At 34.7% G+C, this 12509-nt stretch overlaps 2 protein-coding genes across 10 annotated transcripts; one reads left to right on the top strand and one right to left on the bottom strand.

Annotated features, from left to right (window-relative positions):
- The first annotated feature begins 998 nt into the window (after window positions 1–998).
- On the top strand, window positions 999–5820 carry LOC105770528 (uncharacterized). 3 transcript variants are annotated; one of them, XM_052630163.1, is made up of 13 exons: window positions 1002–1258; window positions 2349–2650; window positions 2835–2908; window positions 3063–3222; window positions 3365–3389; window positions 3530–3619; window positions 3835–4006; window positions 4108–4181; window positions 4499–4568; window positions 4733–4804; window positions 4875–5014; window positions 5181–5254; window positions 5459–5820. In XM_052630163.1, the coding sequence occupies exons 2-13, from the start codon at window positions 2458–2460 to the stop codon at window positions 5515–5517; spliced, it is 1203 nt and encodes a 400-aa protein (XP_052486123.1). In that variant the 5' UTR covers window positions 1002–1258; window positions 2349–2457; the 3' UTR covers window positions 5518–5820. The 3 variants fall into 3 exon arrangements, with proteins under 3 accessions (XP_052486124.1, XP_052486123.1, XP_012447222.1); XM_012591768.2 differs by having other exon boundaries at window positions 1005–1258; window positions 4881–5014; XM_052630164.1 differs by lacking the exons at window positions 5181–5254; window positions 5459–5820 and having other exon boundaries at window positions 999–1258; window positions 4886–5014.
- An 829-nt stretch (window positions 5821–6649) lies between these two features.
- Window positions 6650–12302, bottom strand: LOC105768692 (probable ADP-ribosylation factor GTPase-activating protein AGD14). 7 transcript variants are annotated; one of them, XR_008196077.1, is made up of 14 exons: window positions 11872–12300; window positions 11669–11777; window positions 11041–11102; window positions 10816–10903; window positions 10638–10699; window positions 10460–10556; window positions 9788–10264; window positions 8377–9054; window positions 8109–8273; window positions 7923–8027; window positions 7728–7811; window positions 7305–7480; window positions 7010–7227; window positions 6650–6860 (listed from the first exon to the last, which is right to left on the bottom strand). XR_008196077.1 is itself a non-coding variant. In XM_052631101.1 (14 exons), the coding sequence occupies exons 3-14, from the start codon at window positions 11765–11767 to the stop codon at window positions 7092–7094; spliced, it is 2229 nt and encodes a 742-aa protein (XP_052487061.1). In that variant the 5' UTR covers window positions 11768–11777; window positions 11872–11933; window positions 12042–12300; the 3' UTR covers window positions 6650–7091. The 7 variants fall into 7 exon arrangements, 5 of the variants coding, with proteins under 5 accessions (XP_052487061.1, XP_052487060.1, XP_052487059.1 ...); XM_052631101.1 differs by having other exon boundaries at window positions 6650–7227; window positions 11872–11933; window positions 12042–12300; XM_052631100.1 differs by having other exon boundaries at window positions 6650–7227; window positions 11872–11936; window positions 12053–12300.
- Between the last annotated feature and the right edge of the window lie 207 nt (window positions 12303–12509).

Genomic DNA, 12509 nt, shown 5'->3' with positions numbered 1-12509 from the left:
CACGAAAATAAAAACAAAGATTTGCTTGAACCAACAAAATGCCCTGTTCTTAAAGAACAAAGAAGGTTAACAGTTTTTTTCTCACCCAAGTTTTGCTTCTTTTTCTCGACAACCAAACAAAGAGAAATGAGATGGCATTTTTTGCACGATAATCCCCTACAGCATCATTTTATCTTAAACGTGCATGCAAAATCTTTTGTGCCTTTGGAGTGAAAACATTAATCAATTTTCTTTTGCCGTCTGCCCCCACTGTCTCTGCTCATGAGTGCTTCTTAAGCATTAGATCTCAGGCCGAAAGAAACACGGCCTTTGTCCTTATTATATTATACACTAAAATTAAAAAATATATAATATAAATGAAGATTTGATGATTTAGTTAACATAATATAAATTATATTTTTATTGGTAAATAAAATGAGTGACTTTACAAGCTAGTTTATTTAATATAAAATGCTCTCTAACCATATTTATGATGTAATAAAACATGTGAATGCGGAATAGTTAATTAAACAAAATGAATAGACATTTTCATAGTTCTCAGAACTTTTAATAAGTTAAAATATTAAATTTTAAAATGTAAAAAAAAGTAATATGTGAAATAAAGGTATGGAATAAGTTGAGGTGGTGAGGTGGCATCATAATGTACTAATTAATGAATTTACATATTCCTTTTTTAAAAATTAAATTTACATATCTACCTATAATTATAAGAGTATTTTTATATTTTATTAAAATTTATAAAATCAATTTAAATTCTAAATAATTAAAAAAATAACTAGGAGTTTGAACAGAAATTACACGTTTCAAAATAGTAATTTTATTATTTTAAATTTTAACCAAATTTAATTTAATTTTCATATTATTTTTATAAATATATTGTCCCTAATTTTTTTCGGCGTAGCATAATTTAGTATATTTTGAAATATATACTAAATTTTAATTTCGTTTACATAAAGCTTACGGCGGGAAAAAGGAAAAATAAAAAGGAAAAAGGAAGCAAAAACTGGTAAAGCAATCCTCCCCCTCTCTCTCTCTATCTTTATAGTTCCCTGAAGAACACACCATTTTAAAAGAACCAAAAAAAGGGAAAAAAAAAAAAAAGACATCACGAAATATCTCTGTGTTTGCGTTCTCTTTGCTTCTTCTTCCTCTGTTTTTTTTGTTTCCGGGAAACAGAGAGAGGAAGAGAGGTCTGCTTTGTTTTTGCTGCAACGATTCCGTTTTGGATCTTAAAGCTTTGTGCTAAATCGTTTTTGAGGTATACATTCATTTCTTCAAAGATTGCATTGCTCTGTAGTTTATGATTCTTATGTTTTAATGCTAGGTTGGTGTTTGATGAAAAATAAAACGATTTCAAAACACATGCAAATGGGACAATGTTTCAGATTCTGAAAGAAAATTGAATTTTCCTTCATTTCATAACAATAATAAAAAAAAAAAAACAAAGAGATTAGTGTTTCTTTTCATTTATTTTCGCTTAATACGTTAAACTTTGAACAGCCTTGGCAGAGAATCATAGTAGTTGTTTTTGTACTTGAACTGGAAAACAAAACAAAACGATCAATACACAAAAACATAAATTGAGTGTTGTTAAATATAAGAGTACATGTTGATATCATTATATCCCTGTTTTAAACTGTTCAAATCAAATCACTTGATTAGGAAGTTTAGAATAGTCTCAAAGGGTCAAAACACTGTTTTTTTCTTTCTGTTTCTTACTGCAGTTTTGTTTGAAAAAGGGCTGCTTGCAATGGAAGAAAGAAATTCAAAGATTCCTTTACTCATCTGTTAATCCTTGCACGCTTTTTCATGCAAAAAAGAAATTAAAAAAACATTGTTTTTGTTCATTTTCAGCAAATTAAAAAGAAAAAAAGTGATTCTTTACTGTTCTTGTGATGCTTGTCCTCAATGTTACATGAACTCAAATCACTGCCAAAAATAATTTGATCCAATGGGTTGATTTAAAACTTTAAGTTTAATCAAATTCTGATTGAAGAAAAAAAAAGGTTAGAAACTTGCCGTGCATTGCACGCAAAAATTGAGCTCTTATTTGTTGTTTCAGATGAGAAATGGCTTTTCTTCGTGATCAGTTAGTTACTTAAATTAATTAGTTTAATATTTTTTATTATTATTTAATTTAATCCTGTTTGCATCTATTTTAGGCTTTATTATAAAATATAAACCCAAATCATCAAAAGCCCAAATCCAGTTTTCGTAAGCACAAATTTCGAAATCTTCACTTTTTTGACTTTTAGGTGCTGGTAATCATGGATCCACCAAGTAAAAACAATGGTTATATTAATGGTACTGTTATTTATTGTTTTTTTTTTGGGGGTGTTTCACTGTAGGTAACAAGATTTTCCAGTGAACTGGAATCATCTGCTTTTCTACTTTCTTGGAAACATGAATCTGTAATGTGATGAAGAGTGGAAAGTGTTTGTGGGTTTGAAAGTGAAAATGGAGAGTGGTTTAGGAAGTAACTGCAACGAGAGGCATTGGATTTTCAAGGACGATTCCTGGTTTAGCCAGTTCAGGAATGGTTCCAATCCTTGGATGGCTAGATATGCCTATGCATTGATCTTCCTGGTTTCGAATTTGCTGGCCTGGGCTGTTCGAGATTATGGCCACAATGCCTTCCCTGAAATGGAAAGTAAGTTGCTTCTTTGCATTGCATCTACGTTGTTTGTTAAAATGATAAATGGATTATAAATACAATAAATGCTTTTTGTATTTACAATAAATGCATTCCATCACTTTCTGTTTTTAAGTTTAGAGCTCTATGATAGTAATGTCGATAATGTTAATCAGCATGTATGTGGGAATGTGGTTTGCAGAGCTGAAGAATTGCCAAGGTGGCCGTGGCTGTTTGGGCGCCGAAGGAGTCCTACGTGTGAGCTTGGGATGTTTTGTATCCTCATGTCATAATGATAGATAGATACACACACATACTATTCCTTTGTTGATAATAGTGGCATTTAGAGCTCAACAGTTAGATGTAGAATGTCAAATACTAAAATGCTGAAGAGAAGGGCCTATTGGATTATTCCTTAATTGAATTATAGGCTTTCTATTTTGTAATGTTTCTTTCAACTGCTGGCAACTCAAGGATGTACAATTGCAGAGATTCATGGCATTCCGGATGGTGGTCTGCAAAGATTGGCCTCTGGATTGCCTTGACAGTTACCTCCTTTTTGGTTCCTACTTTCATCGTACAAATATATGGTTCGTGTTCTTTTCTTCAACCCTCTTTCAATAACCAATCCTAGGACTTTAGCTCCATCTTTCATTTTGCTCTAATCAACATCAATGATTTGATATGTTGTGTTCTTTTCCTCCTTTTTCCTTGTGTTGCTGTTATTGACAGGGGAGATTGCGCATTTTGGTGCCGGGTACGGGGTATTATAGATTCCTGTTATAAATTCCTCTATATAAACCATGTACAATCTTAATAGAATAGTCTGTTGAGGAAGTTGAAGATGTTTCCTATGTTACACTTTGTTTGATCTTATTTTCTGTTTATCGTTTTCAGGGTCTTTCTCCTAGTTCAGCTCGTAAGCGTAATCAGTTTCATTACATGGCTGAATGATTGTTGTCAATCTGAGAAAACTGCAGAAAGATGGTAAGCCTCATCCGTTTGATAAACTCTTGGAAATTTGGTAAAATCGTCTCACATTTCTTCAATGCTTTTAGAGAGTTGAAACCACTTTCATAACAGTCAAAACAATTAGGTCGTGTATCCCTCTTTGTCTTTGGCGATCAAAGACATTTCATTATTTACTCTTTGGTATGTATTTTGGTTTTAATGCTGCTAAAAATTTTACTTCGTTTCTGCAGCCACATCCATGTGATGTTACTTGCTACTGCTGCATATATTATATGCATATTTGGGATTATCATGATGTACATTTGGTATGCACCAGAACCGTCCTGCCTCCTTAACATTTTCTTCATCACATGGACGCTGGTACTTCTGCAACTAATGACCAGTGTTTCCCTCCACCCAAAAGTATGTTCCAGTCACTCGTGTCACGTTCATTTCTTAAATTCTATAACACGTTTTTTAATTGAATTCATGATTTTTTTTATTATCTTTTTTCCCTGAAACAGATCAATTCTGGCTTCTTAACTCCAGGGCTCATGGGGCTTTATGTGGTATTTATCTGTTGGTGTGCCATTCGAAGGTACGAATTTAAGCTTTTCAGATTTAAATTAATATGTTTTAGAGTGCATTCATTAACATTTCACGGTTACAAACTGCAACTGCTAAAACCGACCATCCCTTCGTATCCAGTCAGCATCTTAAGAAAACTGAAAATATAACAGATTAACAATAATGAGATCAACAGTATTTTATCTATTGCTAAGTCGAAGTAGATAAGTTCATAACTTCAACAATCGAATACACTGCTCTTTAAAGTCCTTTCAAGGTTGAGACGACCGCCATCTTTCCATATGTATTTGATCAAATTTCAACTTTATTACAATTCTGTGATTGCAGTGAACCAGCAGGGGAAAGTTGCAACCGAAAGGCAGAGGCTTCAAACAAGACAGATTGGCTCACCATCATAGTAATATTTCTCTCTTTCAAAATCTATCGAGGGTTTTTGACTGAAATACTGATGACTGCTCATCTAACTTTTGCAGCTTAACCAGTTATGCTACATATAAGACTAACAATACTATCTTGTAAAGTTTATCAGGAGCATGATAATAACTCTCTTAATTCTTTCAGAGCTTTGTCGTTGCCTTACTGGCTATGGTTATTGCTACGTTTTCTACCGGTATTGATTCTCAATGTTTTCAGGTTTGTTCTGCTGGATTCATAAATGTTTATTTGTTGTCTTTTTTTCCATGAGAATGTTATCTGACAACAGCTGCAGTTCAGTAAAAAGGAAGCCCGTGCTGAAGATGCAGTACCATATGGTTACGGTTTCTTCCATTTCGTTTTTGCCACTGGAGCTATGTACTTCGCAATGCTATTGATCGGCTGGAATACTCATCATACTATTAAAAGGTACGTCTCCTCGTGCATTTGTAGTTTGATTTATATTGAATTTTGAATAAATGTTCACTAGAGCTGCAAATAGATGAATAAATGGGCACATATATATACATATATTCCAGGTAACATACTAAAGCATCTATTGAAAAATGATGTGTGCTCTATTGTACTTTTGCAGATGGACAATTGATGTTGGTTGGACCAGTACTTGGGTGAGGATAGTGAACGAATGGCTAGCCGTCTGTGTTTACTGTAAGTGCTTAACTAGAACTAGACTTGTCTGGATTTGAGTACGTGTCATATACGAGTATATTCAACTTTTTTTAAAGTTCCTTTGCATATTTTAAATACCATGCCTTGTACTTTTATCCAAATATGTGTCGAGTAACGTAGATGTTGGCTCGAGTTTTGGATGCTTTAGTGATGATTAAAAGAGTAAGATGAATGTGGTTGCAGTGTGGATGCTGGTAGCTCCTGTTATATTGAAGTGGAGACAAACAAGTGAAAGTGCCTGAAAAAGCTTTTGGAAGGTGGTGTTTAAATGGGACATTACACTATAAAATTGAAGATAGGAAGGAATTGAAGCATATAACAGTAAGCATGGTTTAAGTGGAGGAAGAGCCTGGGATCTAAATTAATGTCAATTTATTTTGCCCAAGAAATATTTGATGTTCAATTTGGTCCAAAAAGTGGGGGGTTAGACTATTCAATATTAAAGTGAAAATCTGTTGACAATTGTTATTTGTAAATACGCAACTGATGAAAGATATTATCTTTCGAAAAAAAAGAAACAAAAAAGCTTTATATGCTTCGGGAAATTACATTTTTGATAATGTTGGAAAAGTCAAAAAGCATATTTCCTTTGAATTTATTTTCTTTTAATTCAAAATTTGAGAAAAGATATTCGTCTTTCTGTTTCCATTCAATTTTATATACAATTAAAATTATATAAAATTTGTAATTAAGTTGGTGTAACATCAATTCAATAAAAATTAAAATTTAAAAATATTTGACTTTATTTATCATTTAATTTTGAACTATATCCTTTCTTTTATTTTGGTTCTTAAATTTTTTAATCCCCATTTTAATATCTAAACTTTACATTATTACCCATTTTGTTCCTAGAAACTAACGTTGCTACAAAAAATTGATCAATCAAAATGCACCATGTCATTGGTGACATATAATAAAATGATTGGTGATGTGGCACATCGTTAATGTTTTTTAAGAGAGATTTCCAAAGTACACATAAAATTTGATCATGTGATTTTGTATATAATATTTTATCTAATTTGTAATGTTATTATTGATGTAATATTATTTTAGGTTTATATGTTACATATATAAATAATTATATTTTTCAATGTAAAAATAAATTGATATGTTTATTTATTTAAAATATATAATTGAATCAAAATTAAAATTTTATGTATATAATTTCACCAAATCAAAATCGATGTATCAAATTTTGTGGTGTACAATTTTGAACTTTTATCACTTTTTAACTAAAAAAGATATTATATATTTTAAAAGCGTATATATAGTAATTTAATAATTTTATATTTGATTTACGGTAATTTAAAATGAATTCGGATTGACCACAGTAATATCACAAAGTAATTTTTTTTCCCTCCTTGAAAAGACAAATTTCTCAAAATAATCTCAATAGTAACTAATATATTACATTGCAAAAGGTACAAAATTTGACAATGGTTAACCAGGCTCATTCAGATACTGCAACATCATACAAACACTAATGAGGGGAAGGGAAAAAAACAAAGGAAAGGAGAAAAATGTTGCAATTTGTAGGCACGCAAGATACAGATCACTCGACGAAAACTGCAAAACGGCATCGTATCTACACCCAAAAGAAAAAGACCCTTCAAAAACAATCGGATCGCTTACTAGCTAAGTTTCTTTTTCTTTCTGTGTGTGAGCATCAAAAACTAAATCTGTTAAAGGGGACTTTTGGATCATTCGAAATAAAGCCCAAAACTTTACACCCACCAGTTTAATAGGTAGTATATAGCAACAAGAAGATGCTGGGCTTAGCCAGACTTGGGGTCCAGGATGGCATTGCTCTTTATATTCAGCCGAACGGGTTGCCCCCACCAACAGAACGGAAAGGCTGTGGGGTAGGTGCTGCTGAGAATCTACCACCCATCTGTTGATCGGTATTTACAAAACCAAAAGATGCCTCATTGCCAATGCCCCCATTTTGATGGCTGCAGATACAAAGCAGTGAATATAACTTGAAGACATTGCCAGTAACCAAAGATCCAATAACTGAGAAATGGTTTACCTGGAAGGTGGCAAGTTGCTAGGTAATTGGGCTCCTGGGTAAGGGGGCCGTGATGCATAGGGTAAAGACTGAGGTGGCATCCATGCTGACGATGGAGGACTGAGGTTAGAAGTGTGCACTAGACCAGGACGTGGCATAATTGGTAGAGCACCCTGTAAGGATACCATTGAAGGGAACTGCACCAAAAAAGATAGCGAAAAAACAATAAATATGCAAACTCATAGAAACAATAACCCCCCTTTTCATTTTCTCTCTCTCTCTCTCAATCAAAATTTAGAAATTTAAAATTATATCTCAAACAAACAGCATGCCAGCATTATAAACTCTTATCATGAAGTTATATTACAGATTTCTAAAACCCAATAGGACCAATTCAGTCAGTGCCACTACAATGAGATGGTTTAAAAGAAGTGAGTCACATACTGTTTGAGTTTGAACAGGAGGTCCTTCGCCACCAAGATCAAATGGGTTTACTGACCTTGATGACTGTGGAAAAGCAGTCATTGGCTGCAACAAAATACATGCAGAACTATAAGCGATTAATCAAGTAACTAGACATGCAGTTAAGTACAAAAGAACAAACTCATGAACCTAATTGCTCTCGAGATATAACAGTACCACTGCAGTATTATATTGCATTGTGAACCCCATCCCACGTGGTGGGCCAGTTTGCCATCCTTGTGCAGCTGCAGGGTAGGAAGGATAGGTTGCAGTAAATAGATCCTGCGAAGATCAAGAACCTAACACTATAAGTAATCCCCACATCAAAACTACAGTGTCCTTGGTCTTTAATAGAGAAATTACCGCGGGTAATTCTTGTCTTCCACTTGCTTTTGCTTCCGAAGGAGGCTGTGATACAACAGTGGAAGTGACATCCGGGACAACTTTTGAGGCAGCTTGAGGTGTTTGCGCAACAGCAGGTGCACTCAAAGGTCCCTGCGTATGCTGGGAAACAGCTAAATTCCATGGCTGCCAGAAAGGCACAACATGGAATTATTGAATTTGGTGAACAAATTGTCAATTATAAATTATTAATCTATAACTAAATAAATAAATAGAAAATACTTCCCACCTGATTGGCTGTAGCTCCAGCACCAAGTGGCATAAACTGATGTGTAGTAGATAGACTGTCAGCTGCAGAGAAAAAAGAAGTCTGCTGCTGCTGCATATTAGGCCATTGTCCAGCATTATTAACATCATCCTGGGAACCACTGCTGACAGGCATTGTTGGTGTTAATCCAGGGGTAGCTGTAAAAGCACCTGTAGGAGGCACAGTTGAGAATTTGCTAACTAGTGCAGTTGCAGGAGCAGTAGTACCAAAGGGTAATGCGTTGATCTGCCCTGTGAAGGCCACATTGGAATTACCACCAAGAGGTGCTACATTCACATTGCCCACAGGAGCAGCTACCTGATCACCAACACCGCTAGATGGTCCTGATAGGTGACCAGGTACAGATGTTGGAACTGACAACTGAGAAAGAACAGATTCCAGGGTGTTCACACTTGGAGGAGCTTGAGAAACATTTGTCTGAGGGGCAAAATCAAAAGAGGCCCAATTATTTTCATTGGTAGAACTAGCTGGCTGCACAATGGACTGAGTCATGGTTGTCTGTTGAGTCTGAGGAACTGCAGAAGCTACTGGAGGTTCAGGATCAGCATCAAAGTCGATTAAGCTCCCAGTCGTTTCCAACTTGACTTCTGCTGGGTTCCCGCTGGTAGACCCCAAGCTGCTAGAAGATGCAGTTCTCTGCTAAAGAAAAAAAAAAAAAAAGAAAACTACAGCAAGTGCAGTTCCTATTTCTTTACCCGCATAAAAGTTGAAAATAAAAAGAAAGACAGAAAACATCTTTTCTCATGCAATAAAGAGGAAAGGAAATAATTTTAATAAATGGTCATGCAAAGCCCTAGATGGATGATTCTTTAACAGCAACGAAGTTCATTTATGTTGGTAACAATTGACACCCAAGTTATACCTATATTCCACTTAAATAGTACATTAATTCACACGAGCAAACTGCCACGGTATCATAACCAAATTGACCATAACACAGAAGTTTGTCATTATCAATCACTAAGTCTAGAATAGTCACTTTCAACATAGGCTACCTATTGGTTATAATGAAAGGTTTCAACTAATGAAAATTAGATAGTATAGATAGAATTCCAACAGGAAAAAGTCAAGTCCACTAAAAGTTGGACAAATACTCCAACAACTATAGAAAGAAAGAAGAAAAAGTGAAGGGGAAAAAGACCGTGCGAAGTGGTTAATTGTGGTAAAAGAAATCCAGCCAAAACTATAGGCTTTTGCAATGTATTCTAAGGGCATCATGCTAAGACATAAACAAATTACTTCTGAGAGAGAAGATGAAAAGCCATCTTTTTGCAGGATCTAAACAGCAGAAAAAACAAAGAAAAGATTTAAACCAAAACAAAACCCCAACCATAATGTTAAACTTAGTTACATAGCACATAGCAAAAACTACCTGTGCCCGAGGGCCATCACCGGTTCTTCCGCCATTTGTGTTCGGAGGGTCATTTATACGAAGGGGTATTACATTCTCACCCAAAATTTCTCTTATGGGACGTACTACTGGGGGACTGGATGACTCTAAATCTTTTTGTCGCTCAGGTGACCTCCCTTCCAACTTTGGATCTCCATTAGATATTTTACGATCTTCAAATTTCCTCCCATTACTAAATCTGTCTTCTCGACGCCAGTCATTCACAATCTCAGGACGAGCAGGACTTCTTACATATTCAGCATATTTTCGATTCTCTGGATTGTATCCAGGACTTTGCCTTTCATCATAACCATATCTGGAATTTCTGTCATCACTTGTTCCCCCCGGACTGGACCTTTCACTGTACCGGCGTTCGTGTGTATCTTCATATTGTGGACTTCTGGACCCTCCCTGATATCCATCTGTCCTCCTATTCTCAAAAAAGTCTTCCTTGTCACCCTGCATAATGCACAAATTCAGAAAATCATAATACAACACTTCTGTTGCAGATTCAATAATATCAGATTATCTAAAAGTTCCCTCCCCAGGAAACAGGAACATACTGTATAATTTCATAATCTGTCATATCCTATCTCACAACTTTATAATTGATTCACATTCAATGGAAAATAAGAATATGGAAGGGCATTTTACCGTCTTTCCTTGTGGAGGCTTGTCATTGCTTCTCCCACCACTATACCTTCCATCCACATAGACATGCTTAATGAAGTCCCGAAGCCTCTCAACATTGCTGGTTACAAAATTTTGACTCAGAAACATTGTAACTAATGAAGGCACAGGACATCAAAAGATTAGATATTTGAGAGATAACCTGCTCTTGGGAAGTGAATTACGCTGTGGATCCCACTCCTTAAAATAAATTTCTTTCGCACGCTGCAAGTGTGCAAAAGGAACAAGAAAAGAGTGAAACTAGAACATCATACATGAAATAAATCTTTTCTTTTTTACTTTATCAAGGGAAGGGATAGCAAGAGAACGCTTATGCCTACCTGATTTCCCCCTTCCTGAAGAGCACTAACTTCTTGAGAAGTAAATTTAGCCATCGATACTGATTTAACTCTGTGTGTGAACTCCCGGCTACAAACAATTAAAACCAGGAGCCACTTTTAGTAAACCTAATGACTATGGTTTCAAAGGCAATAAAATCTCAGATATAAACAAATGAGCAGCCAATATCTGAAGAGAACTTAATGTGAGAAAATGTGAACACTTACTGTATTCCACTACAGGTGGTGCAAATAAATGTCCAGAAATTTGTGCAGACATATTGAGGCCCCTGCTCAGCCAACAAGTTAGTAGTGACAAACAGAGAAAGTATATGCACTCCATAATTTACACATTAAAGGACATTACACTCAATTTAGCACAAGAAAGGTGTTGCAAAAAATATATTTCAACTGAGAAATTTCCAGAAGCAACATTTTAGGAGGATATTCAAACAAATAGTTTATGGAACAACCAAAACTTCCCAAAAGTTTTAAGAGTGAAAATTCTAAAAATTGTAGAAACTTTAAGCAGGCTTTCACTAATCACAACTCATAAGTACTACTCTAAGCAGAAACTGCTTTTGTTATTCCATCTTTTTTTCTTTCCACAAAATTCATGGTTTATTTTTCCATGTAGTAAGATATATATACTCATCGACATCATTGTTGCAAACTTGTAATCAATTCAAAGCTATAAAAGCAAGTGTATCAAAAAGTAATCCCAAAACCAGATACTTGATGAACAATTCGCATATAACAACACAAAAATCCACCGTTCAAAGCAAGCTCCTCTGACTACAATCATGGAGTCAAAACATAAAAAATAAAAATCAATAAAAAGAAGAGAAAAACATACCAAACTGTTGCAATTAATACATCTACGATTCTCAGGTTGTTTGAGAAGACCCCGAATAATTCGCTCATTTTTCTCGTCTTCCTTCACTCGACCCGCCATCACACTCTTTCTACATTTAAAAACAAAAGCAATGAATGAACTAGAAATCAAAAAGAAAAAAAGAGTCGACCGAAAACAAAACTTTCTTAAATTAACATTCTTACCCTGCCAAGCAAAATTAAACAATCAAAACTCCTTATTCTTCCTTACGAAGCCAACATTTTTCCTGCTAATCAAACAGATTGGAAAAGAAAAAATTACAACATACAAAAATTCAACTAACCAAAGGAAAAGGTCTGTACCACGAAACAGAGCAAATAGATAAAATACGGACGTGTTTGGAACCTTAGAAAAGTTGACCGAGAAAAAGAAAAAGAAAAGGAAAAGTTTGTTTGAAACTTTCGTCGAGAGGCCTTTTTTTAATCAATTAAATTCGATCCAACGCCAAGAAATCGTTACATAAGTGATAGGAAAATAAAAAAAAAGATTAAATATATAGAATCAAGAGAGAAAATTGCAGGTCGAGTGTTGATAACTACAGAGAGAAGCTTTGGTACAGCTCAGAAGAACTAAGGGTAAGAAACCAGCTTTTTTATTTTATTTTATTTTATTTTTCTTTAAATACGAAGAGAGAGAAACTTTTTCACCCTGTTTTCGGACAAAGAGAGGAGAGAGAAAAGGTTTTGTCCCCGTGCAGTTGCCTTTTCCTTGACGGTTTTCGTCTACTTTTTGACCGTTAATAAGTTTATTTACTTAACTGCCACTCCCCTAATAAATAAGGGAGTTACGATTTTCCTTTTAA

The sequence above is a fragment of the Gossypium raimondii genome, chromosome 5, assembly GCF_025698545.1.
Source record: "Gossypium raimondii isolate GPD5lz chromosome 5, ASM2569854v1, whole genome shotgun sequence".
NCBI lineage: Eukaryota > Viridiplantae > Streptophyta > Magnoliopsida > Malvales > Malvaceae > Gossypium > Gossypium raimondii.
Note: the sequence above shows the minus strand (reverse complement) of the source record. Positions and strands in the feature narration are given on the sequence as shown.

Bases quoted from the DNA above. Each gene is read 5' to 3' on its own strand.
- LOC105770528 (XM_052630163.1), top strand. From the start codon at position 2,458: ATGGAGAGTGGTTTAGGAAGTAACTGCAACGAGAGGCATTGGATTTTC. The intron at 5,015-5,180 runs GTACGTCTCCTC...GTACTTTTGCAG, and splicing joins ACTCATCATACTATTAAAAG to ATGGACAATTGATGTTGGTT. The intron at 5,255-5,458 runs GTAAGTGCTTAA...ATGTGGTTGCAG, and splicing joins GCTAGCCGTCTGTGTTTACT to TGTGGATGCTGGTAGCTCCT.
- LOC105768692 (XM_012588796.2), bottom strand. From the start codon at position 11,767: ATGGCGGGTCGAGTGAAGGAAGACGAGAAAAATGAGCGAATTATTCGG. The intron at 11,103-11,668 runs GTATGTTTTTCT...TTGGCTGAGCAG, and splicing joins GTATTAATTGCAACAGTTTG to GGGCCTCAATATGTCTGCAC. The intron at 10,265-10,459 runs GTAAAATGCCCT...TGCATTATGCAG, and splicing joins AGCCTCCACAAGGAAAGACG to GGTGACAAGGAAGACTTTTT.